The sequence below is a fragment of the Triturus cristatus genome, chromosome 9 (genome assembly GCF_964204655.1).
Source record: "Triturus cristatus chromosome 9, aTriCri1.1, whole genome shotgun sequence".
In the NCBI taxonomy this organism is placed as follows: Eukaryota; Metazoa; Chordata; class Amphibia; order Caudata; family Salamandridae; genus Triturus; species Triturus cristatus.
The window spans coordinates 455384319-455412165 of NC_140592.1; the positions used below are offsets into that span (position 1 = coordinate 455384319).

Sequence of the window (27847 nt, forward strand, 5' to 3'; positions counted from 1 at the left end):
AACAGGCAGTGCAGGTTTTCCCCAAGAGCTGGGAGCTCTTGTCTTCCTTTGCTTAAAATGTCTTGCTCTGCTTTGCTTGAAGTATCTTATTCTATTTTACCTATATGAAATGTCATGTTATGTTTAACCATTGTTCTCTTTACTTTTGCATTTAAAAGATTTTGTATTGTAATTGCAGGAATGCTTGCTCTAAGAGTAAACGTGAGTGTTCCTAGGTAACATTTTCCTTGGTGTAACTTGTTTCTCATGATGCATTTATAGATGTGTTTTCTCTCTCTCTCTGTCAGTACATTAATTGAGATACAGAGAATATTATGACAGCTGTATGATTATCTGGATTCTGTATTTTGTACTTTATGTCTCTATTCTGCGGTTTCTTTGAAGTTGCATCTTCTCATTAAACTGCCATTAAATTCTGCCTCCAATTCCATGTCTCATATGTCTGTTTTCTTCATTTTTGGAGCAAGCGTTCCTAGGCACCCCGGCTCAAATTAAGGTGCCCCTTTTGTCCCTGACTCACTCTCCTGCTCAGTTCTGTGGTGGCTCCCGGGGATCTGGGGACCGCCCCTAGCTTCCTTGACCCGTAATAGATCTTCCCTCCAACAGCCTCTCTTGCAAGTCCTGTATTGTTGGTTTGTTGCCCCTGCCCCCCTTTCCACTGCCCTCCATAGTCTGTTGTGCTTCCACGGCCCTTCCTGCCTGCTCAGTGTGGTTAAATTGTTGCCTTTGCACCCTCCTACCTGCCTTCAATTTTCAGAGTCCGTGCCCCTGGCCTCTGCCTCTCAACAGTATCCTAATGAACAACTAGATTGCTAACATTCTATATTTATTACAAAAGTGTGGAACGCCTGACATCATCTTGATGTAATCAAAACTGTAATACCTAGAGCATTTCCTTTAGAAATTACATATATGAGAGGGTCTTATTGGCATCAAAATTATGGTTAGTGCTCTAAAAGACTAAAATAAGGACATATTTTCTGAGTTTTCAAATAGCGACAAAGCACTTTTAAATTATTTGTTATCTTTATGTTTTTTTATCCAGTTGACCACTTGATTAAATGTTGCACTTAGGGGAGAGGATGTGGTGTTACTTCCAGAACTGCAGACTTTGCAACTGGGGAACCAGGTTGAAGTTTCTGCTTCAGCTCGACATTCTGTGATTCTGGTCAAATCACTTAGTCTCCCCATGTCTACAACCAAAATGAATTTGTTCTTGTGTGATGTAACCAATGCTCATGTAAATCACTCCAATACCTGACAAGTCTGCACTATATAACACTGCAAAAACACAAAATAATAAGTGTTTTGCACACTTCTGTCATTGGGCTATATTTGGGCTACATCTGGTTGATTTTGGGCTACATTTGGGCTCTTTTGTCTCCGGTGGCCATCTTGGGAGATTTATTTGTTATGAAGTTTCCTAATTTCCTCATGTACTGCAGTCTCCTCAGTAGGAAATGCTTTCAGTTTTTTACTTTGATTCCATCATGAAGGTATTCAGATATGTCACACATTTGCCATAAATTCTGAATGTTAGCACTCTAGTTGCTCATTAGATCACTGTAGTAAAACTACTCCACCATGGAAGTCTGCTCCTGGTATTAAAAGTGCATGTTTCAGTCTGCATGTCAGAATTTTTTAATGAAATAGAAGAGGATTTGAGAAGTCACTCAAAATGTGCCCTCATTTTCTTTCTTCAGCATTAATCATAATTTCTATGGCAAAATGAACCTCCTCATTGTGTTCCTTTTTAAATTAAATGTTTTAAGTGTTACCAGTTTATTCCAATCAAGATGGCTTCAGGTGTGCCATACTTTTGTCATAATGAAGACAGTAAGCGCTCTAGTTGTTTTTAAGAACATTCTGGGACATTCTGTCATTGGGCTATACTTGGGCTACATCTGGGTGATATTTGGGCTACATTTGGGTTCTTTTGTCTCTGGTGGCCATCTTGGGAGACTTATTTGTTATGAAGTTTCCTAATTTCCTCATTTACTGCAGTCTCCTCAGTAGGAAATACTTTCAGTTTTTTACTTTGATTCCATCAAGAAGGCATTCAGATGTGTCACACATTTGCCATAAATTCAGAATGTTAGCACTCTTTTTGCTCATTAGATCACTGTAGTAAAGCAACTGCTCACCAGGGAAAACTGCTGCTGGTATTGAAAGTGCATGTTTCAGTCTGCATGTCAGAATTTTTTAATGAAATAGAAGAGGATTTGAGAAGTCACTCAAAATGTGCCCTAATTTTCTTTCTGCAGCACTAATCATACTTTTTATGGAAAAATGAACCCCCTCATTTTGTTCCTTTTTAAATTAAATGTTTTAAGAGTTACCACTTTAATCCAAGCAAGATGGCTTCAGGTGTGCCATACGTTTATCATAAGTAGGACTGTTAGCGCTCTAGTAGTTCTTTGGAACACTCTGGGAAGCTGCAGTAGAACACAAAGGAATCAACTGACAGTCTCTGCCCTTGTTGGATGTACATGTTTTACTGAGAATGTCAGACTTCATTCTCACATGACTGAGAAAGATAATGTGAATTTACAGAAAATAAGCTCTCAGTTTAGCCTATAGATCACCTTCCAAACCTCTGTGGTAAAAGCATGAGAAAATATTTTTCTCTCAATCATGATATCCCAGCAGAAGGCTTTTTCACATGGTGAAATCACCTTAGAACATACCACAATTCCTAAAATGAGTATGGTACCATCAACAAATGATTTATAATGTAACTAAAGTCTTAAAACCTTCTATTAACTGCAATGCTTTTTAATGAGGTGCTATCATGTATATTGGTCCCAAGATGGCTGCCAACACTTCTTGGATGAAGTGCTGACAGCCAATCAGATCTCAGGATGAGATGTGTGGTTAGGCTCCGCCCACATATATATATGCTTTTAAATGCTATTTTCTCAGGAACTACTGAACAGATTTACACCAGACCTGCAAAAGGCACTTCCTTGACCTTATGGCTACCTCTCTGCCAAATTTCAAGTAATTCTGTTCAGCCGTTCGGGCTGTAGCTATGTCTAAAGGTCCTATGGAAAAATGCATGGGAAAAACGCGTTTTGGGACCCCCCTTTTATCTCGGCCCCTGCTTGACGAATCCCCCCGAGACTTTCAGGGTAGGAGCGGAGCGTAGCGCCCCACCTATTTCGCGAGGATTCGTCGACCGGCGCCAAAGTTATTCCAAATAGAATGTTGCGGATTTCCTATGGAAACAGGGTCCTAACTATAACTACCTACTGGCGACCGCCAGTAGGTAATATATATATATATATAACAAGAAGAGTTCCCAGACTCCAGCAGATAACTGGAACAGGTACAGACCACGACACGCTGAGAAATATATTTTCGAACAGGTTTATTCGTTTAAGTCAGTCGGCATGACGCGTTTCGGCCGTGTTGCCACGGCCTTGATCACATATATATATATCCAAAATGTGCTTTAAGTTGTGGTGAGCCATCTTTTAGTTCAAAACATTACATCTAGCTGATACACGGTGTTGCATTGCATATATTTGCAAGTTTTATATAGCGCTAACTCGACCCACAGGTATCAAAGCGCTTTATATGAGCACCAGTTACATTACACAGGGACACATTAATTTTTTAGGTCTTGCCTGACCCAGCGCTTGCGCTGGTCTGGCGAGACTTTAATTAAGGGCTTCAAAAAAAATGCTACTGCCGGCTACAGCTTGCAGTGCATGTGCGCGAGCGCGCGCTTGAGCAGAGGCGCCATATGGCATTCCTCATGCTCATTAAACGCATCGCTCGCCGCGCGCTTGATCGCGATCACTTTCACTTTCGCGTCGCTCGACGGCCGCGCGCGCACCATACGAGAGACTACCACTGCAACCCCGTGACCTTAAATAGCAACGGCATCTCCTGTATTTAAAGGCTTGCAGGTACCAGTTGTGTAATACATTGATATTATGCAATAATAAACATTGATATTATGCAATAATAAACATTTTACAATAACTATGTGCAGATCGGATTCTTCTCGGAAACCAATCCCTTTGTCAAGCTATGACAACCCCCAATGTGCTAAACAGTTTAATGTTACTAAAGTTAAGATTGTAATTAACTAGTGTGCATATTTACATCTCCTAATTAAATCATGCGTAGCAAGACAGCTTCATAAAAGTTCAATACATCAAGCCAGTACAGGAATCCAAGTCTAATAACCTATGATACAGAGCCACCCGATTCATCTAATCAAAACCAACGCACACAAGCTCTCTCTCACCCTCTCTCACCCACGCATGCACGCTCTCTCTCTACCGCTCCCCCTCTCTCTCACACACACACAGGCACGCACACATGCACGCTTTCTCTCTTTCTCACACACACAGGCACACATGCATGCTCTCTCGCACACACACACACGCATACTCACACATGCAGGCTCTCTGCTCTCTTTCTGTCTCCCCTCTCTCACACACATGCATGCACACATGCACGCTCTCTCTCACACACACACAGGCACTCACACATGCACATTCACTCACACACACAAACACATGCACACTCTCTTTCTCTCACACACCCACGCACGGACACGTGCGCTCTCGCTCTCTCACACGCATGCACGCACGCACACATGCATGCTCTCTCTTCTCTCACACACACACACATACATACACACACGCACGCTCTTTCTCTCTCTCCCTCTCTCTAGCGCGCACACACAGGCACTCACGCACACATGCATTCTCTCTCTTTCTTTGGTGTGTAGTGCCGAAGCACCATTGATTCCTGCTACGCACGGTAAAAAATTAATTGGTGGTTTTATTATGATACAAGGACCTCTTGCTCCCTGCCAGGCCTCTATCACTGGTGGCGTGGTGGGGGTAGTTACAGTAAGACCTTCACTGGTGCTTTTAGCTTGACTGTGGTATAATACAAGGACCCCTTTACTCCCTTTCAGGCCTCCAGCACTGGTGGCGTGGTGGTGGCAGTGTGCAGTGCCGAAGCACTTTTGACTTCTGCTATGCACGGTAAGGCATTCATTGGTGCTCACTGCTTTCAATAGGGCCATGGCTTGACAGCAGGCAGGCCTCTGCTCCCTGTCAAGTCTCCAGCAGTGGTGGTGCATCATTCATTCCAGCTGCTCAGGGCTGGTGCCTGTTAATGATTCTCCTGCAGCTGCGGAGTCAGCAGTGGGTGCGGTTGTGAAAGGCTAGGGTGGTGTGTGTGCGTTCCCTCACACCTTTTCCTGCTCTACTCCACGCTCCCCGCTTGTCCCTCGTGTGTATATTACAGAGGTCCGAAAAAAACAGCATTTGAAATACCTAAAAACACTAAAAGATTGCATGAGAACCGGTGCAATGGGGCGCCTTTCCTCTCATTGATTGGATATACCTGCTCTCCCTACAACTCTCTCTCTTTCACGCACACAAGCTCTCTCTCTCTCCCTCTCTTACACAAGCATGCACACACACATGCACGCTCTCTCTCTCTCACACACACAGGCACGCTCTCTCTCTCTTTCTCACACACACACAGGCACACATGCACGCTCTCTCGCACACACACACACACATACTCCATCCTCTGTAATATTTCCCGCACCAGTACTCTCCGTGTTGCTTCTGAGCCCTGCTTTCGTTATTTCCCTCCACCCGCCTTTAAATAAAAAAACACTTTGGCACTGCTTTATTTTTCTTTATTTACCAGTACAAATTGGATCAGTAAATAAAAAAAAAAGAAAACTTCACACGCACGCTGTAGGTGCGTTCGTGTGTTGTGCTTTTACCTACAAAATGACACAGCTGCTGCGACTGCATAATAGCATCTTTTTTTTTTAATGGGGGGTTCCTTTTTATCCATGCTGCACAACATCGCTAAACAAGCATTGGCATAGCCAATAGATCTCACCTTTGGGACATTAAGTTTTTAGTTATCCAGCACAATATCCTTGGTGCAACAACATCAACTGTTGCATGGCTAAACACTTATAAGGTACAAGGTTTAGCCATGCAACAGCTGATGTTGTTGCACCAAGGATATTGTGCTACAAAACTAAATACTTATAAGGTCCCAAAAGCGAGACCTATTGGCTATGCCAATGCTTGTTTTTTTTAGGCATGGTGAGATTAAGTACGGAGCAGTAAAGGAGGGTCCAGAGATCCTGATTCTGGATATTAGTTCCTATAATGCTGGAGAAAATGTTGCTCGAGGCTCTGGACCTTTCCAGCCTCGTATTTTCCAGTAAACATGGGGGTGTGAGCATATGTTCCTCCCTTCCAAAAAATCAGGTTGAGCCAGTAGGATGATTCCTTTTTATGACACAGAACACAAGTCCAGAGTAGTTTAAATGGAGGTAGTTATTTTATTTGCATTCACCGCTTTGTAAATCCATTGTACAAAATGTCACTCTTTTTTTCCCCCCTCTTTTTAAAAAAAGAGTGACATTTTGCACAATGGATTTACAAAGCGGTGAATGCAAATAAAATAACTACCTCCATTTAAACTTTCCCCTGTGCTGGTGCACAAACTGCTGCCATGCGTCGTGGGAATATTGTTTTTGTACGGGAAGGTGCACCTTGTGTGGGAACATCCACAGCAACACCCATGTCATGCCCCTAACACGCAAAGTGTTGTGTGAAAAGGGGCGATATTTACAAGCACACGTAAAACTAAGTAGGTGGCTTTACTTGTGCTTGTAAATATCACAGAATGTAAATAAGCCCCTAAGTTTGACCACTGTTTTCGGGTATGTGTCCATGCCTCTCTTTCCTCATGACAGCCCCCTCCCGGCATCACAAGAGAATCTAGACTTTAATGTTCTTTGACTTTCTCGCTTCCATCTTGCCGTCCTCCATCAAGAAGCTATAACTGCCTTACCCAGCCAGAAGCTTTTGTGGGGCTGGGGAAAGCATACATTTTGCGGGGCATTATAGGTTTACCATCCGAGTTTAAACTCATAATTAAGCAAGTATGCTGGAGTAATGGAAAAAATATTTCCATTAAACGAGACTGTTAATTCTCTTCTGGGAAAAAAGGACTTAAAAGATCCATAAGGCAGACTGAACTATGGAACTGGGAGATTTGAAAACTAAATTGAATGCTAACAAACATTTTAAAGCGATAGACTGATTTAATAGCAACTTTTGTTTTTTAAACCCACCTCAAACTAAAGTTTGTTGTTGCATCTAAGCACTGTAATTAGTAGGTATTTCTATTATCCAGTTTGATGTTACTCAAATAACCGAATTTGTATGTATAGAAGACTAATGTAGCGTGCCCGGGGTTCAATCTCGTAAACCTTTTTGTTTCAACAGATATAGACGGAGAACGTTTTACTCTCAGCTATCTTATCAGCTCTCTTCTGAGATACTTAAGGATGTGAAAAAATGGAAATAAATGAAATGTGTCGAGATTAAGGTAGCTTGTATTCCTAAAATACCAGAACAAAAATTGTGGGGGCAATCAAAGGAACGTGCGATAATCAAAGATGTTGAAATATATAAAAAGAGAAGCAAGAAACGAGCTTCAAAAGGGGAAGAATAGGAAGTACCAGGATAAGACACCTGCAACTCATACAATTACTGGGTTGGATGCTGCAAATAAATGCTTTTGATGCCAGGGCTCTCACTACAGTTCATCATGTGCTTAGATGTTGACAATTGCATTTTTTTCTAACCAATTTCTTGTAAAGATGGACACAAAACTGGGATGCCTCCTCCATTTCAACTAGAGACCATTGTAGCTGCCCTTAGAATGGACTAAGATGTTCATGGACTACACATTGTTGGAAAAAAGTACACTGTTCATAGAAATACAGATGAAAAACTAATTTTAAAAGCAATCCACCAACCTGAAAAATCTGTATTTTTTAACCCGATACACATTCTCGGGCAGGTGTCTCCATCCAGTCGATTGTGAGCTACCAGGAACTCAAAGACGCCATCAGAGTAGTTGGCAGCCTTGAGTTCATTTTCAAATAAGCACAAGGTCACGTTTTTCTTTTAAAGTTAAGGGAAAGCTGTGCTTGCTTTACATTATTGTAGGAGGCTGGTTCTCTATATAGTGCACTACTAAAACGAAGAACACTGTGCAGAGAGTCCAGTGGGACCCAGATTGGTATACAGAGGTAAAAGTAAATAATACTAACGTTCTATTTGTGGTAGTGTGGATGAGCAGTAAGGCCTATCAGAGGGTAGTGCGGAGCATTTGTTGTATTCACAGAGGCAATACATGAGACACACACTCAAGAATAAATCCGAGACCAATTTGCAAAATCTACAGATTTTTTAATATAATTTTTCAGACCAAGAACTTTTTTCTGAGGTAAGAAGTTTTAAAGATATGTATTTTCAAAGATTGTAAAATAACACACTCTTGTGCGTAATTACGCACCATAGAAGTCAATGGGAGAAAATAGGAAAATGCATATAAAATCATGCAGTTGGATCTCGAGATTCACCTTCTGGATTTAGGTAAGTAGCAAGACCAGGTCCAATGTTCCACCAGTGGTTTGTCAGGAGCGTTCTGGATTCAGCCCAGGAGAAGGGTGCTGAGGTCTTGGTAGTATATTTTGTTAACAATAGTCCCTAGCTTATTTGAAGTTAGGAAGTAAAAATTCAACATAGACTTCAATGAGACCTATGTGATTTCCTCCTGTGTCCAGCCGGACAGAGGAGCATTTAATCTTGATTATTTGAGAAAATATAAGCAAAATCTAGAAAGGCTGATGAAACAAGGGCACAGTCCTGTAACAAGTTTCCAAAAGAGAGAAGAAGGAGAAAGGCCAAGAAGTTAGAGGCAATTATAAATTGATAACAGGCAAACACATCTTGGAGCAGCAATGGGGGCTTACAATACAATGAGTGACTTCCAGATAAGCTCTACCCAATAGTATCCACAGTACATTTAAACAATTGCCATAATGTGGAACTATTCAAATAAGTCGACGTAACGTTTCGATCCCAAGCTCCTTTTATACAGGGATCATCATCAGGACTGAAGGATATGTCAACAGAGTAATGCCTGGTAGAATTAAAACGCCTCAGTGGGAGAGGGGAGGGGAAGAAATTGGTGAAACGGATCTCAGGGAAGTATTTCCTTCCTGCTCCAGGTGGATACGGCTTGGTCTGGGCAGTGGAGTAGCGGTATCGTTACAATTAGATTGCCCGCTATTGGAGTCAGGGGAACGCGTCTGAGTCTTGGGTGACAGCTGGTTGTGCTGTCTGGGTGAAATTGCCGCGGTGTCACATGGGGAGAAAACACGCTTTGGAATCAGGAGGCGTGTCAAGGTCTGGAAGCCGAAATTCAGCTAATTATGAAGTGCATAGGATTGGATCGCCTGATCAAGACAATCGACGCGGCACAAGTAATGAAAAAACGGAGGACTGCGTGGATACGGCTTCCTCCGGTCGGCAGCTGCAATGGCTGTCCGCGTGCTTATTCTTGTCTTGCTTCCGCAATGGGGAGTCAAAGACAGTCGGCGGTGCACCGCCGACTGTCTTTGACTCCCCATTGCGGAAGCAAGACAAGAATAAGCACGCGGACAGCCATTGCAGCTGCCGACCGGAGGAAGCCGTATCCACGCAGTCCTCCGTTTTTTCATTACTTGTGCCGCGTCGATTGTCTTGATCAGGCGATCCAATCCTATGCACTTCATAATTAGCTGAATTTCGGCTTCCAGACCTTGACACGCCTCCTGATTCCAAAGCGTGTTTTCTCCCCATGTGACACCGCGGCAATTTCACCCAGACAGCACAACCAGCTGTCACCCAAGACTCAGACGCGTTCCCCTGACTCCAATAGCGGGCAATCTAATTGTAACGATACCGCTACTCCACTGCCCAGACCAAGCCGTATCCACCTGGAGCAGGAAGGAAATACTTCCCTGAGATCCGTTTCACCAATTTCTTCCCCTCCCCTCTCCCACTGAGGCGTTTTAATTCTACCAGGCATTACTCTGTTGACATATCCTTCAGTCCTGATGATGATCCCTGTATAAAAGGAGCTTGGGATCGAAACGTTACGTCGACTTATTTGAATAGTTCCACATTATGGCAATTGTTTAAATGTACTGTGGATACTATTGGGTAGAGCTTATCTGGAAGTCACTCATTGTATTGTAAGCCCCCATTGCTGCTCCAAGATGTGTTTGCCTGTTATCAATTTATAATTGCCTCTAACTTCTTGGCCTTTCTCCTTCTTCTCTCTTTTGGAAACTTGTTACAGGACTGTGCCCTTGTTTCATCAGCCTTTCTAGATTTTGCTTATATTTTCTCAAATAATCAAGATTAAATGCTCCTCTGTCCGGCTGGACACAGGAGGAAATCACATAGGTCTCATTGAAGTCTATGTTGAATTTTTACTTCCTAACTTCAAATAAGCTAGGGACTATTGTTAACAAAATAAGCTTGTACCCGTGGTCCTTAGTTACTTTTATCGGGTTCCCTTGTTACTTATACCAGAGGTCTTGGTAGTAGGCACTTCTGACCCTCCAGAGCTGATGTACCTCTTTTTACTTGGATGCTGCGCTGTAGTCGCTGGGGAGCAGCAAAACGGTTAACCAGACTCTGCAGGTTCGGTCCCTTTGGAAGGAGTTGTCAGGTGATTTGTGAAGGGCTGGAGGTGCGCCAGGGTTCTTGGAGGCCTCACAGTTGCAGGATGATACAGACCACCATGATGGTTGGGTTCTGGGAGTAGCAGGCAGGGTTACATGCTAAAGTTCTGCAGCAGGTCTTCGGTTCTTAGGTCAGCAGCACTTTTATGTCTGTGTCTTCTTTGTATCTAGTGAATCTGAGTTCAGGGTCCAGGGATGCCACCTAAATGCTACATTTAGGGGCATTAAAGGGAGTGACAGGTAGTAGCCAATGGGTTACCTACCTTTAGGGTGTCTACACCCTCTATGTGATCACTTCCTGTGTAAAGGGCGTACTACCCTAGCCCTGATAGGTTAATTCCTGCCATCTCAAGGTGGAATAAGTGGAAAAATAGAGTCCACATCACCTGCCCCACCTTAGAGGTGGTGTTGGCTATGTGGCACACCTCCTAATTGAGAGATGAGATATCACGCACACCAGTTGTTAATCTGAGTGTTGTTAGTTCTTAACAGGTGACGGCGTGCTGCTAGAGAAGCGACCCCTGAACCAAGGTCGGTAAATAATGTTAGTTACCCCACAGCGCTGTGCGCATAGAGGGACACCACCCCGGATGGGGCAGTGCAACTAACACCTCCTAATTGAACACATTTTCCCACCTGTCCTCCCACCAAATATGGAGCCGGCCAGGGGGGTTGGGATCCTCCATTCCCTGGAGATGTTTGTGTTGCATTTAAAGGCGGTATCACCTTTGAAGCTTTCCGCCCTGGAAGGTCGTTCCAGTCTGGAGGAGGTGTGAAGCACCTCCGCCCAGAGCAGGCATTGTTCCAGGTCTCTGAGAGCACAGGCTGTCACCCTGTGAGGTCAGAAACATGTCTGGTGATGGCAGGCTGGCTAAGACTAGTCAGAGAACACACATGTGTTTAGTAGGTTTTCAGGGGACCCTCTAAGGTGTTCTCTGTGTGCATTTATTAATAAATCCAATACTGGCATCAGTGAGGATTTATGAAGACAAGATGTTTGGTACCAAACATTTAGGCTGCAGTGAAGCTATCATGTAACTAGAAAACTCGAAAGGACAAGTATCCAGCCCATGCACTCTTTATGGCTTCCCTAGGCACTTACAACATCTAAGTCCATTATTGGATATTGTAAGGACACATTTGTTCATGCAGATATGTCCATAGATGGGATATAGTGCACCATGCCTTATGGCAGTAAGGTCTGCAGTAGGAGTGACTTACTAATACCTCAAGCAGTGTCTGTGGGCACGACACACATGCTGTGTGCCATGTTGACTCTTCTGTTTTCTCTGTACGAAGACACGCAGCCTGCAATGGCAGTTTGCATGGTCTAAGTGAAGAGTCCATCGGGTAGCACAATGTGTGCTGCAGCCCTAGTGGACTCTCTTCAGTACCAATGCCCTAGGTACCAGGAGTACCATTTACTAGGGATTTATAGGGAGGACTGAAATTGTGCCGATTGTGGAACAGTTTTAGGGAAAGAGCACTGGTGCTGGAGACCTGGTTATTAGGGACCCAGCACACTCGCAGTCAAAGTTGCAACAGGTACCAGGCAAAAAGTGGGAGGGTATTGTAACAACAACCCAGTTTCCTACAATTATCATCAGACTCCCCCCAGGGCTCGATAATGAGCAATGCTCAGTCAGTTTTGTGGACCAGGCTAGGTCACAGAGTTGAAGCACTGAACTATTTAACTCTTAAATAAAAGTCCTTATTGAGTCGATATTGGTGCTAGAGAACACAATTGTGTTTCAAACTGCTTTTAAATGGGAGAAATATAAAATGAAAATTCACCTTAATGATTAACTCTTCATTTTAATTTTCTCCCGTTTCAAAGTGTTGCATTTACAAACAGCAGGCCTTTTGCTCCCAGTGGCCAGTAGACACTGTGCCATATTCATAACTGAAAAAGAATACTTTTTTACAAATGGGAGGAATTTAAAGTGAAAATACCTTTTCCTATGAAACATTTAGTATTAATGTCTTTCTCCACTTTCAGCTAAGCCAATCACATCTTAATGTTTTATGAAGCATGTTTCTTCGCTTAAAATTTCTCCCATTTAATGATATGTATTTTTGTGTTATAAAAATGTCACCATGTCTACAGGCTACTGGGAGCAAGATGCTTGGTGTTTGTAAATGGGACTCTTGGAAAAGTGAGAACATGTAAATGATAAGTTTTATGGCCTCCATATAAACAAAGGTAACTCTTCAGTTTAATTTTCTGGTCACAGTGTCATATTTATAAGTGAAAAATACAGCCATTATTTAAGTGGGAGAAATTTAAAGTGCAGAAGATGTTCTATATTCTAAATATTTTTTCAGAACATTTGTCTGCACTATAAATCCCTCCCATTTGTGTTATACATGTAACAGTGCCAAATTTAGCAAAAAGTATGTCCTGTGCCACAAGTACATACAACACAGTCTCTCAGTCACCTGTACACATATTTATTTAAGCGATTTGTAGAGCACGCAAATACCCTTGGGTATCTTGGCGCCCAAGTCATAAGCCCACATTCTCATACATCCGCAAAGATCACTCTCTTACTGAAACACATGGCAGCCCCATCATAGTACAACAAAAATGACAGAGCTGTTCCTGTAAGTGGAAAGACAAGGGAAGGAAGAGGGAAGGAATTGTGTTCACGGACAGTTGAAATATTGGATATTGAGGCCCTCACACAAACTAAAGGGTATCGTGATTCACGTCCCCCTTCGGATGTATCGCATCATCATCGGGCTGCTCCTGCGTCGAGTCGGCTGGTGCAATACCCGACGGGCTCTTGTTTAAGGAGCACTTTTATGGAGATCTTTTTTATCCAATGAAGCCGGTAGTTGCATGGGTGTGTGGGGCTCTAGGGTGATGTAGATGAAGTGTATTAATTATTAAAATAGGGGTCGAAGTGCTTACTCAACCTATTTATTAGGAAGCCTTCTCCCCTAATTAAAAAACTATGAGGTTGAGTGTTACTAACTTAGGGTTATAGACTAGGTTATATACACTGCCTCAATCAGGTCGACATGTTTCTCGCTCCATTAGAGAAATACTCTGGCGATTCCTCAGGACCAAAAGATGTTCTCTATCTACATCTAAAATTCATCATAATATCTTAATAACCAGTGAGCATTCTAAGTCACAGTTTTATTGTTACCTGCAGCTCGGTCTACCCTAAGAATTCCTAAGGATAGTCCACTGCAGTTCCTGGTAGATAAACGCAAGGAGTTCCTCGCGTTTGACACGCCGAGTCCGTGTCTCGTATACACCTACCCCGTTCTACCAGGACTGGGTGGCCCCATCATAGTCAAATTATTTTGGTCAAACCAAAGTATCTGGCTGTATGGACATTAGGCTTAAAGTCAATTAAACTGGGCGTGGGGCGCCTCGTAACACTGCAGGAGTTGCTCAGCCTTCAGTAGTTTACAATGGATTTTCAATGGTCAGAAGTAGCTCTCTCTACAGAAACGTTTGGAGACCCCTGCTATAGATCCTATAATCTGTTCATGTCCATCATTACTGCTGCTCCGCAGAGTCCTCTTACATCCCTTTTTCTTCAGATTAGCAGTTCGTACAGCCCAAAGCACAGTTTATGTATGCCTGCAGGGTACAGACTACCGACTAATTTGGTAGACTAACCACATCTTTAAATATGGTAGTTGAATAGCTGGCTAAGAATGAAAGCTGTTTGCACTTTGGTAACTGCTGGGAGAGATGATCTAGAAGGTGTAGGTTGATTAAATAATCCATTGTTCGAATACAAACTCTGCTGCTTTCCCTTTCTTGCTGCTCCGTAAGATGCTCTGCCTTTTTTTTATTTTTTACTTGTTTTTATTCAATATTTGCACAGGTATTACATTACATGTTGACCCATCTGGTTGTGAAACAATGAAAAAAATGAACAACAAGTCACCTTATACGCCAGATAGGCAGTTCAGGATATCACAGTGGCCTAAATGTTTGCCAATATGCTCCACTCACAAGCATCATTTCTGGGCATACATCGTCATGTGTGACATACAGGACAACTTCCTGAGAAATAAATTATGTGATTATGCGCAAAAGAAAAACCAGTGTAACAATTAAAAACCATAATAGGAACTTGACAGCGACAGCCAGTTGGGCGGCTAAAAAATCCTTGAGCCACAGGCAAGGGACACAGATACAAGCTTGTGTAAAGCCCCCCAGTTCCCTAGGGGCATTGCAGTATCACATCTGAGTGGGGGAGGGGGGGCGGGTAAGCAAAATGCATGCCCAGGTAGTGATCAGGAGCAGCACAGTCTGCTGAGATAAATATATAATTCAGCTGTTCCGTGATAACAATCAGGGGTGTGTGTAAGGAACGGGACCTCTTCTATCCCCCTGAGCTCACACTCCAGGTCATGGCCTATCCCGCAGTCTGATCAATCTCCAGCGCTCCTTCCCACACATCACACGCTGCCATAGACTGCACACCAGCTCAATCAACCAAACAAGGGGTCATACTCAGAGGTCAGCACGGGAGTTGTGAGATCTACTGTCTGTGGAGAGGCCACAGCCCCCTCTCCCAGACCCTCATCCACCAGTAGGCTCTTCAACATATCTCTCCACAGCTCCAATCCACATTTCACATTCTCCTCAATGCAGACGGATCGTAGTCGGCACTCTTCAGTCACACCCAATTCACGCAGGTCCGCCCTCTATTTATCCAGCCGCGGGGGGGGGGCATACAGTGGGTCCAGTGTATGGCAATGCAGTGCTTAGCTACTACAAGTCCCAGGAGAGTAAATTTATATTACAAACGAGCTCCCGTCTTGGGAATTGGGAGAACGCCTAGGGCACCTGTGGCTGTTCGTAACAAACAGCACCTCTTGCCAATATGCCTGAAGTTGGGCGCTATCCCAAGTCATATGCAGAAATGTTGCAGGACCCACACCACACCAGGGACATGTCGAAGGGCGCTCCACATCAAACCTTGACAGTCTCTGGGGCTTTATATGTGTTCGATGCAAGTAAAAGAACTGAGTGAGCTTAAAACATGCGTTACTAGCCAGCTCCCTGACCTGTGCGAAATATCCGTTTCCATTCACCCTCAGTGAGCGGCGATTGTAGGTCAGCCATCCATCTGTCCTGGATTTTTGACACATCAATCCTACGATCCACCTTCAGGGTGTATATATGCAGGAGATCAGTCCCCTAGAAGAGCCTGGATCGAGCCACAGCGTGAAGGTCTGTGTCTCACCAGGCTCGTCCGTAAATGTGGTCCATATCTCGCAAGCTGTCAACGATATTTTCAAGTACTGTAGGAAGTGACATCCGGCTGGCACTTGAAAACATTCCTTTGCCTCGTTAAAAGAGAGGAAGGTCCCATTGAGGTACAAGTCCTCAGCTGTCGTGCATCCCCTTCATGCCACTTCATGATGTTTATGATGGACTGTATTTGATGGAAACCCTGGATCCATCGGAGAGGGAGCGACCAAGCGTATTTGGCCCTACGCTCGACCAGGGTAACAGCCCATTCCCAGGCCCCCGTGAACTGACAGATTACAAATGGGCAATTCGAGGGAGCCCATCATAAGGTATCTCGGGAGCTCTGCCTCTACACTCCAGTCCGCGAACAGCGCCTTCTCTACATTGGGAACCTCAGCACACCACTGCGCCGCATATCGCAGCAGCCCCACGAGATAATAGAGACCAAAGTCTGGGAAACCCAGGCCCCCCCGAATCCATATCCAGTTTGAGCACCTCCAGTTTCACCCTACTGCGTCTCCCGGCCAACACCAGGGAGAAGGAGACTATTTAAGGTATCAAAGGAAGATTTCAGGATACAACATTAGGAGTTCTGGAGTGCATAAAGGCACGGGGGAAGCATAACCGTCCTCGCCAAAGCCATTCGCCCCATGACCAAGAGAGGAAGGCGATTACATAACCGAATAGACACCTCCAGTCCCGTGATGACTGCTCCATATTCAAATCATACTGAGCACCTGGAAAGTGAGCCCCCAGATAAGGGAAGTGGTCACACTCCCACTGAAGCCCCACATCTGGAAGGTCCATAGCATCTCCTCGTGCCAAGGCTGCCAGCGGGAAGATAACAGATTTCTGGCAATTAAGACAGAGTCCCGAAACCGCTACAAAGGAGGCTAGCATATCCAGGAGTGCAGGCACAGCTCCCCCCGGTGACAAATGTATAGCAGTGTGTCGTCCAAATATAATAAAACCACATGGGTACGACTGTCCACGGTGATGCCCCATGGGCCATATCCCAACGCAGGCTGACCGCCAGTAGCGCCATTGCCAGTTTGAAAAGGAATGGGGACAATGGATAGCCCTGTCTCGTGCCCCTTTCAATAGAAAGGGCTTCAGATATCATGCCGCCATTGCGGACGCGGGCCATCGGTTTACAATAGAGGAGACGGACCCAGGATATAAACTCATGGGCCAGACCCATCCTCCTCAGGACCTCCCACAGATATTCCCATCACAGAGTATCCACTGCTTTCTCAATGTCCAGGGCGATCACTGTCGCCTGAAACTCGGCAGCCGCCACCGAGTGTAGCACATATTAGAGTCGCCGTATATTCATGTGCGTTCCTCTGCCCGGCATGAACCTACTCTGGTCCTCATGGACCAGGTGCGTTACTACCTGGCCCAACATGTCGCCAGTACCTTGGCCAACAATTTGGCAACCTCCCCGAATATCGATAAAGGCCTGTAGGAACCATTGTCACTTACGTCTTTACCCAGTTAAGGGAGCATAACAATCTGCACCTCCCTCATGAATGGTGGCAGAACCTCCAGTTGCTTGTCGTCCTGTATGGTCTCTGTAAACGGGGGAAGTAGGAGGTCAGCATACACCTGGAATAACTTCACCAGGAGACCATCGCACCCCGGCGTGCCATGTTCTGTATTTGTTCTTGCAGCTCCTCGAGTAGAAGCACTCCACCAAGTTTGACCCAGTAAGGCGGGGGAGCGGTAGGTCATCCAGAAACCCCCTAATCTCAATTGGGTCAACACATGAGCCCTCCCTGTAGATCGTGGCTAAGTGGTCCTGCAGTAAAGAGTTAACACTAGCCTGTGTAATGGTCTCGGTGCCATCTAGGTGTCTAAGTGTCAGTATGAGCGGTGGTGGGCGTTCCCGCTTCAACAACCACTCAAGCAGCATCCCTGACTTGTCGCTCTCCCTGTCCAACAACTGGTGATATTCACGTCGGGTGAAGCAATCCAGTCTATCCCATCCTTCCCCCGACTCGCCGCTCGGCTCTGTTGTGTGTGTCCCCACGTGCTGCAGCCCAGCCAGTGCATCCTCTGCCTGTAAGCTCCCTTTCCAGTCGTCTCCTCATACCCCCAACTCTAAACAGGCATTCACCTCATGTCACCACCTTTACCCTGTCCCACTCCAATCCCCTGCCAGCGGTGGATGACCAATTAGTGTCAAAATATCCGGTGACAGCTTCCCAAAGTTCCTCCCGGAACATTGTGTCTCTGAGGGCTTTGGGATGTAGGCGCCACAAAGGGACCCATGACCTACTGCCACTCATCTCCACTCATCTCCGCACCGGAGCATCGTCCGACAGGAAGCGTCCCAATGCACAGGTTTGCACAGCGGATGCAGCGGCCTCACTTGAAAGCAAAAAGCGGTTAAGCCTACTAGAAACGACTCATGCAGGCATGTAACATGTATATCTCCGCGCTCCAGGTTGTGTTCCACACCAAATACCCATTACCTTCCGCAGAGCAGCCGTAATAATGGGCTTAGTGTGCAGCCTCGGAGGGTGCCTATCCTGATTCCCATCAAGCACACAATTAAAATCTCCTGCCCATATTATTGACACTCCCGCATAGGAAGCAGTAACTTCTCCATTGCCAGATAAAACCCAACATCATCCACATTCAGGCATAAACATTCAGTTGGCACACCGTCCAGTGAACCATGCACCACCACGTACTTTCCCTCTACATCTGCAGTGTAACTAAACACTGGGAACGGGACCTGATGGGCCACCCATATCACCACTCCCTGGACATAGGTGAGATATGTGGCTGAGAACATCTGCCGCCTCCATTTCTTGTGTAGTTTTTGAGTTTCGGGGTCTGACAGGTGTGTCTCTTGGAGTAATGCCACATGTGCCACCTGTCTGCAGAGATAGGTCAGTACCCTATAACGCTTCAAGAAAGAATTGAGCCCCCACACATTCCACATTACAGATTTAAATTGACTCATCCCTCCGCACCGGGAGTCACCCCGGCTCCATCTGCCTATTGCCCCGCCATTGTCACTGCCGCCAAAAACAACAATAAATGACACCTCCCCAGCCCCGGGTAAGCACAACAATAACAATTCATGTCTCCCCAATCATTGTCGATTCCTCCAAAGCCCACCCCTACCCCTACGCCAAACATCGCACATCTGCTATCCCTCCTCACCCATTGATGGTAGAGGATGAGCAGTGTGCAGTATCCAATTCGAACCACAAGCAATACCTGTCACCACCCAGGCAACCAGTGGGCAACTAACTACACTAGGTAACCCACTCTCATACACAACACAGTCAGTCACTGAAAATCACAGTTCCAGGCTGAGGGATGTGCCAGCGGCAGCCACAGTGTGTCGAGCCCCGGTCACATCCTCCCACCCTTAGCCACTGCACACATGCAAGCACACATCCAGACACACACCTGACATGCCATGTCACACAACAATGCAACCAATAGATAGAAAAAAGGAGAGAAGAGGAGTAGTATGGGGAGGATGATAAAAAAGGAAGAAACAATGAGAAGAAACTATAGGAAGGCGAGGCCCCCTCCCGTTTCATACCAGTGCCCATCCCAGTCGTACCCTACGTAATCCGGAATTCTGTTCACCAATGCTACACTATGCAGCAGCTGCCTCAGCCCTCCACCACCAGAGTCAGGCATATGACCCTCCATCAGCAATTATATCAGACACATGTGACCCACTGTTCCTTCATCTATTTAGGGGTCCTCAGGTTGAGGGTCTCCTCCACCATTTTCCCCCAAACTAGTGTCTGAGTTAGAGGCAGTAACTTACTCCTCTAGGGCTCTCGCAGCCTCATGTTCAGCCTGCAGCAGCAACGGCCCCCTTCTAAGCAGTCGTCATCCCTCGCTGTCTGAGCCCGTCTGCTCCAAATCCAGGGAACCATCATGGCATACCACCACGCCTGCCCCACCTACCTCGTCTGCCAGCCTTCTGTGTCTGCCTTGTAGCAGAGTTTCATACATCCATACCCCGCTGGACCAGAGACCTCCCCTCACCTTGCACCTCCAGCCAATCCCACGCGGCCTCCAGGGTGGTGAAAAAATGGGTACAGTCTCCATGGATACCTTCAGTTTAGCGGGATAGAGAAGCATATACTGCAGGTTTATCGCTCTCAATTTCTGTTTCACTCCTCTCAAAGGACGTTCTCTGCTGTTGCACCATACGCGTGTAATACGGGAAAATTTGTATTGTGTGGTTATCTTAAGTGGGGTCACCATCTCCATGAGCTGCCTTAAGGATGCAGTCATGATCCCTGTAGTTTAGGACCTTTACAATGAGTGTGTGAGGCGAGACTCCCGCCGAGGGTGGCTGCATAAGGGCACGGTGTGCATGTTCAATCACAAAGATAGAGGTCAATTCAGCCATAGGGAGTGCAGTTTTGATCCACTTTTCAAGAAAGATTTCCAGGTCCCTGCTCCTTCTGGAAATCCAACAAAAAAAGATGACATCCCTGGGAGCGGCCCTCCATGTCCTCGGCTCAACGCTCCAGAGCTGCTGATTTAGTGGACAAATCAGTGAGGCCCGCCTTCAGGGCGGGGTCCTCACCCTGCAATTCAGTCACAGTCTGTTCAGTGGCTAGGGACCTCTCTGCCACTGTGCAGAGGTCAACTAGCAGTAGTCCAACATCCAGAGACACTGCGTCAATTTTTCCTTGCACAGCTGCACTTGAGGCCTCTATAGCTGAGTATTTGAGCTCCCGAGGGGTCCGAATACGATTTCTCGCTCTCTGGGGGGACTCACATGGGGGATCTGCCCTCAGCGTGCACCTCTGGGCCATATATTGATCCATCTTTGTTGTGGCCCCCTCTGCGGTCTATCTTTGCCCATAGCAGTGCCGTTCTGGATTGCGGGGCAGATGTTTTTATACTAGGTATGCTGCGTGTGGAGTACTGCCTTTCCTACGTCACTCTGTGGTGCAGAGGTAGGCCTTGCATCAAGTAAGCCCACCGCAGATAAGTAAACCAGGGCCTAGCACAGCCTGCTGCAATGACCCACTGAGGGGCAGTTTGTATCCCTCCAAAATCAATTCGGGACACCACCAGGCAAGTGTGGGTTTAAACTCTTTTGCAGTTGAGATGCAGTTATGGGTAACCAATAGCACCCAAAGAGTGTCTAGGAGGCAGGGTGGGAGCAGTCCAGCCAAGGTCCAGTCAAGACGGGTACAGCAAAAGTCAGTTAATGGCCCTAGAAGGTTCTCAGCACTATTCACACCTTATGTGGACCACACAGGTCACCAGGTGACAAACCAAGGGCCCCCACTGTCAACAGGTAGAGCCCCCTCACAGACACGATCCCCTTCAGGACACAAATGAGGAATCCTGGCGACCACTTGAGTAAGTGCAAGGCGCCCATCAGGGTACCTCCCCTGAACTGTCCCTCACACCAGCACACGCAGGCAAGTAGGCGGCCTGCATCAGGGCCACAACAGTAGAGAAGTTCAGTGGGACTGGGGCTCCCTGCCCAGGTGAAGGCCGCTCCATGCCGTGCCCCATATCTCGTGGTCCGCAGGAGTACCAGGCCGGTGTGGTAGAATCAAAAGGGGCAGTCGCCCCACCTCCATCGGGTCTCCTGCTCACCGCTCAGACCCAGGGCTCCAAGCGTAGCTCCCCTACGCCCCCTACTGTAGCCGGTCCCGCCTGTCCCTGCAGGCAGCGTACAGCAGCTCTGCGCTTCTGGCACCTGACCTGCAGGGGAAAAAACAGCCCCCAACGCGGGGCCACGATCAAGGACCTGTTCTCTCCCTCAGCCCTCGCCGTGTTCGATATGACCAGCGGGGGGTCAGCTCCACCAACAGCCCTACAGCATCTGGGAGAAGGGTCTCTCATCCAGCGCCCTTCCCCCGGTTCAGGCCGGCCAAACACCATCAGCATGTGTTGAGCCACGATTAGGCCTCCACATCGGCACAGTGGGGGTCTAAGGTATCGGCAGCAGTTCGACCCCCTCCCCCCCCCCCCAGACACGGCTTCCACCCGTGACGAGAGCCAGGGGTGTCAGTGCGGGTGCGAAAACAACAAGATGAGCAGGAGACGTAGCGGATTCCGGACGGGCAGTCCGCAGAGCTCTTCAAGCTGCGTCCGCTAGGCCTCCATCTTGGCCACACCCCTTCTGCTCTATATTTTGTTAATTTGTTATTTCTGAATAATAACTCAGGTATTATCATCGGGTTGGGGTGTGTAATTGTCAGAGCTAGTGTAGTAGAAGGTGTTGTGTGCTTGCTACAAGTAAAATGATCTAGTGTGCCCTCTCAAACCAGGCATGCATATCCGGGGCAAGTTGTTCAGAGTCGCTAAACATTATTGCCACAAATACATGCATCTAAGAGGGGACACGCACAGTACTCTCCGAGATTTCCAGTGTGTGCACACCTGGTGCTCCACAACATAATATTCATAATATTAGAACTTGGACAGAGGCAGGAATCAGAGTCATAAGGGACATGTATGCACACATGATTAATACTTTTTAAGAATTAGAGACTCCGGGTATGTTTACTAGGAAACGGCACAGGGTGGGCCTGCGAGCAATTTCAACAAGCATTTGCAATGCATTAGGTCTCGCATTTGCGAAAGTTTGAGCTATTGGCATTTGTAAATGACAATGCCTTTTATTAATGTGTTGTTTTTAAAAACTGATAAATAAAAGGCATTGTCATTTACAATGCCAATAGCTTAAACTCTTGCAAATGCGAGACCTATTTCATTGTAAAGGCTTGTTAATATATGGGAGCATTTTTACAACCATCCACGCAGCCCTTAATAAATAAATTCTTGAGGACGTTGTCAATCCTCCATGGTGGGATTTAACTGTGTTACACCCGGCTGTGGGTAACCTCCATGTCAGGAACAACGTGTTGTGGGGCAGACGCGGGGAATGTAGCCACTGTCCTGTGGCTGCACCGCGGGGTTACTGTCCTGTGGCTGCACCGCGGGGTTACTGTACGGGGCAGGAAGACAGGGAGTCGGTACAGCTGTGCCATGGAAGTGTAGTCCTCTGTGCAGGCCGGGCATGGGGGTTGCTGTTGGCTGACGGGAAGTGGTGAGGAGGTGCCGGTTCGGTAAGCCTGCTTCCTAATCTTGGGAAGGCCACAGTTATAAAACAAAAAACGTGTTGGGTGACCCGCTGCAAGGAGATGTGCGGGCGCCTTTATTGAAAGTTAAAAAAAAAACAAAAAACATTTGGGCGAGCTGCGCACAAGAAGATGCGCGGCAGCCATCATTTAATGTAAATAAAAGAAGGTTCTCCACTGGAGCAATATATCAAAATTAAAAGATACACGTTACCATCTGTTTTTTTTAATATAGCGCGAACTTGACTTGAAAGTATCGGCGCGCTTTACATGAGCACCAATTGCATTACAGAGGGACGCATTTTTCAACACCGGGAGATTGTGATTTGTCTACAATCACAGAATGTTCGAGCCCCCGCCACACTCATACCTGGTTCCCAGCTTCAAAGTTGGCCGCCGTTGGGAATGCAACCTCGGCTTTACATATAAAAACAACTTGCCAAATGCGGGGGCGCGCATGTTCCAATAGGAAAGGGCGCCGTGCTAACATGTTAAGTGTGCAACCCGGCATGAGGGTTGCTGTTGGCCGAGGGGAATTGGTGAGGAGGTGCCGGTTTGGTATGCCTGCTTCCTGATACACTGATCTTGGGCAGGCAACGGTATTAGAAAAAAAAAACGAGGTGGGGCGAAAGTGAAATCGATGGATGGCAATGCGTCCGTGAGACTAGCCCTGTGGTGGGGGAGGGACAGTTGTGAGAGGCGCCATGAGGAAACAATCTCTCGGCAAGCTGTGGCGGGGGAGCGCATTCCAGGCGGGGGAGCGGACCCTTTGAAGTATGATGCCGAGGCTGTGGCTACACGTGCACGCGCCAGTGGGCTGGAGCGCTTCCCCAAACGGATTGCATGGCGGCACGATGCACGTGATTGTGCGCGTGCTCGCCATGCAATCCACTTTTGGGAGCACTTTGAAATGCCCCTCTTACTAGAGTCTCGCATCGCGATTGCGTAAACGCAATAGCTAGGCGAGACCTAAAAACGCAGGGATGCACCATATTCGCAGGATTACGGCACACCCCTGTATTTCCCCTTGTACCGCAGCTAAAAATAGCTGCCTAACACCAGCATAGACATCCTTGCGCCATTTTGCAAGGGTGCATGCCTTGCAGGGATTATTGTTTATGTGCAAGACGGTGTCTCTTCCTGCACATAAACAATGAATACTGGCGACTTGCTCTTTCTATGTGTGCTGCATTCGGCAGCACACATAGAAGTAGCAAATCACCATTAATTAATGATTGTTTTGATGCAGGAAGGGACACCTTCCTGTACATAAACAATCTTTAAAGGCAACATGCTCTTCCTATGTGTGCTGCAGAATGCAGCACACATAGGAAGAGCAAAAACGGGAGAAATAAAAGACTTTCTCATTGTTGCGCCAATCTAACTCCTGCTATTCAGTGGCGTTAGGTTTTGACGCTGCCTCAGATTTACAGATCCTTGTAAATTTGGGGCAGCGTCAAAAAGCAATGGGTGTTGCGTGGAACACCCACAGAAACCCCCATTGTTTGTCCCTTTCACGCAGATAGCTGCATGAAACAGTACGATATTTACAAAGCAGCGTTAAGTCATGCAAAGTGGCTTAACGCGCTTTGTAAATATGGTGCAGGGCATTGCGCCAGCGGAACATCTAAAAAAGAGACGTTCCGTTGGCGCAATGCCCTTGTAAATATGCACCTCATGACGGTATAGGGGAGGGCAATTCCGGACCTACAGTATCCTGACTTAGGCTATTGCTGCCACATGGTGGCTGGAACACAGGGAACCACCAACAGCTGCAGTGCTACATTTACTCCTCAGTCATGGCACTGACAGGAGGGCACTCACACTGATATATAGGGCATTACTGAAGGTACGCACTTCCACAGACCCAATACTTGGGGAGAAGAGGAGAGAATGTATCGGACTAGAATTGACCGATAAATAGTGGAAGGCCTCATTGGAAGATGTCATGAGGGTGCCCCGAAACTCCTGACTCAAGTACACCCAGTTCAATTAGTGGCACCAAACCCATCTCACTGTAGGGTTGACTACTGAAATAACAGGTAAAATGCTGACAGCGGACCCGATTTCGCTTGTTGGGAGTGATACCACATTCCAAAAAGAACACATTTGCCACTAAATGTGCGGATCTAACCCATGTCCTGGCTGAACGAGGAATAGCTGTGGCTTGGAAATGCCCTACAGCTCACCCACTGATGACGTGGCTGTGGGATCTACGCAAATGGGCCACAGCTGGGGTCGATGTGTGGCTCTCTCTACAAGCTAGAAGATTTAAAGGGCCCCCTAGAGATGCATGGTGTGATGTTTAGTGCCCTGGGCCCTCATGCAGCCATACAAATGGCACACAGACACATAGTGTATGGAACTGGCCCAGGGCACCTGCGCCCGGCCCCTTTTAGTGGCAGGGTCACCTGGCCGGGGACACCTGTGATGGATGGAGTGGCTGATTACATAGGGTATATCCTGGAACACTAGATCGTGTCCAGCAGATCACTACACATGGGACACATACCTGGAATCGCTGATAGGTAAAACGGACAAGAGACTGCCTTGAACACTCCCAGATGCACCAACACACCGCCCACCGAGGAGATACACTAGGAACCACAATTGGGGCCCCATAGTGGGCCCCTGTCTAGTTGAGCACGACAGGAGACACGCAGAGGAGGCACTGCACGTCCCAACCAATACCCCTTCTCCCCACCCCCGCCAAAAAAGGGTTCACCACTCAGTAGTATATGGAATTGACAGCTATGCACAATATACTCCAGAAGCGAATATACACCCGTCCCTGGAAATGAGGGATGGAGAACAGTGCTTGAAATCGACCTGAGAGAAATAGGACTGTGCCGACCCACCACCAGTTAACTGCCACAACATTTTTACTGCTGTAAGTTCGGTGGTTGGGGCCCTGTTCATGGTTCTTATTAAATCATGACAACTGATGGCCTTATAGCCATCGCAGGGCAAAAGTTGGGTGGGGGCCTGGTTATAGGCTACACCGACCATTGTGAACCTGTACTAGCTAATGTGACCATGACATGTACACTAATGTAATAGGTTGAGGTGTTACCCATCTGTCTCTGTAAAACACAATATTAAAGAATCTCTTGGGAAAAAAACAAGTGAAATGATCTAGTAAAAAATATCAAAATAGAAAGCAGATCCTACAATAAGGGAGATACCTTACTTAATAGTACTATGATGAACTATGTTTAGCAGACAAGACAGATGATGTATGGAACAGTATTAGCCTTCCCTATTGTTGACTGTAGTAAATCAATGCAAGACCCCACTCTGTCAGAGCTTAATTTGAGCCGGTGGTTTCTGGTGCTCAGCACCTATCCGTCAAAACGGGAGCTTGTGACAGTCTGCCACAAGGTGGTGCTGTCTGAGTAATTTAGAGATGACCCAAACAACAGTTAATTATTATTCAATATACATTAAAAATGACTATTACCTGCCACCCAAGTCATTCTTACAGCTTGGGGAGAGGGGGGTGAAAAAGTCAAAATTGTCACTCTTGTAGGAGTGCGATGGTTAGTAGTTGTGTTGTTACTATCACTGGCAGAGGCCAGTGGTTTAAGCTGCAGTGGCCTCCTGATGAATGCCCTGGCTCTTATGTGTTTACACATTAAGCACTGCTCTCTGTTCTCCCTTTTCATGGCTTTTCTCTTCCCTCCCACAGACTAGGCAGATGGACTCCTACGCGTCTAACTCCGAGCAGACCGGCGCCACCGAATGGATGAGCACAGAAGACTGGCAGGGCAAGGACGAGTCGCCCCACGAGCAGACGTGGCCAACGGCGAAGAAAAGGGACAGCAAGTCCAGCCTGCTGCTCAGCAAGAACAGGCCACCCCAGCAGCTCCTGCACCTGAGCAGCCAGCGCTAACCCTGAGCCTGGGCGCCACGGACATGCGCAGCAGGGCCCTTAAAAACATTGTGCCGGAGAAAATATCCCACTTAGGAAACCTTTAGAGACACCCGATAGGATTTAGTTATTGAATACAGGTTTATTAAAGTACAGATATATAAGACTTCACCATTATAATACATTTTACAGCATTGTGCTCTAAGCAGATCCAGTTTGCAGCTGATCTGGACCAGCGTCCACCAAGAACTCTCTGAGGCATTAGGATTCAAAGGCAGCTGTTCACTTTACACCTAGAAAAATCCCAAATGGAAGAACAGCAGGGGAAAGCGGGCAGCTGAATGATGGTGAATTTAGTCACTCTGCATGTCCGTGTGGGGCTTGGCCGCTGCACAAAGCAATAAAGTATTTTTCTTCACGAACGACTCCTTTATTTACATTTTCACAAGAAAGCAGAGTGTGCTGCCTCACCTGAAAGCACCGTTTTTTCTCAAGAGGCAGCTACTGAGGGCGTTATTCGGATTCCTGTGGATTAGAGAAATTTAGCCTGTAGGTCAGGTAAGTGCTGCAGATGGCGCCCTCTTGCTTGGGTAGGCTGTGGAGTTCGGCTGTTTTTCAAAGTATCTTGAGCATTTTTAGGTCTCGCCTGACCCAGCGCATGCGCTGGTCTGTCGAGACTTATTGAGAGGGCTCCAAAAAGTGCTACCAAGCCAGCCTAGAGCTACAGTGCATGTGCGCGGGCGCGCGCGCCGCGCTTTAACACGATTACTTTAACTTTTGCGGCCACACGGCCGCTTTGATGTTTGATCGCTATCACTTTCACGGCGCACGGCCGCTTGGCATTGCCAATAGGTCTCGCTTTTGCCACCTTATAAGTATTTAGTTATGCAACTGTTGCATGGCTAAACACTTATAAGGTCCCAAAGGCGAGACCTATTGGCTTTGCCAATGCTTGTTTCCTATTTCTTTTCGTTCCCTTTTTCTTCTAGATGTGGTCACCAAGCCTTCATTTGTCAAAACATCTAAGGAAAGAAGTGTGGACCGGAGTTTACAGATGA

At 46.6% G+C, this 27847-nt stretch overlaps 1 protein-coding gene across 5 annotated transcripts in view; it reads left to right on the plus strand.

Annotated features, from left to right (window-relative positions):
• The window catches only part of HIPK4 (homeodomain interacting protein kinase 4), a 108645-nt gene extending 81438 nt beyond the window's left edge, over positions 1-27207 (plus strand). For all 5 annotated transcript variants that reach the window (XR_014968617.1, XR_014968614.1, XR_014968615.1 and 2 more), the window contains one exon: positions 26607-27207. Coding sequence is in view for 1 of the 5 variants with exons in the window: in XM_085625362.1 (XP_085481488.1) it covers positions 26607-26810 (204 nt within the window). In the remaining 4 variants the exon portion in view is untranslated. The remainder of the gene's footprint in view (positions 1-26606) is intronic.
• Positions 27208-27847: the final 640 nt, after the last annotated feature.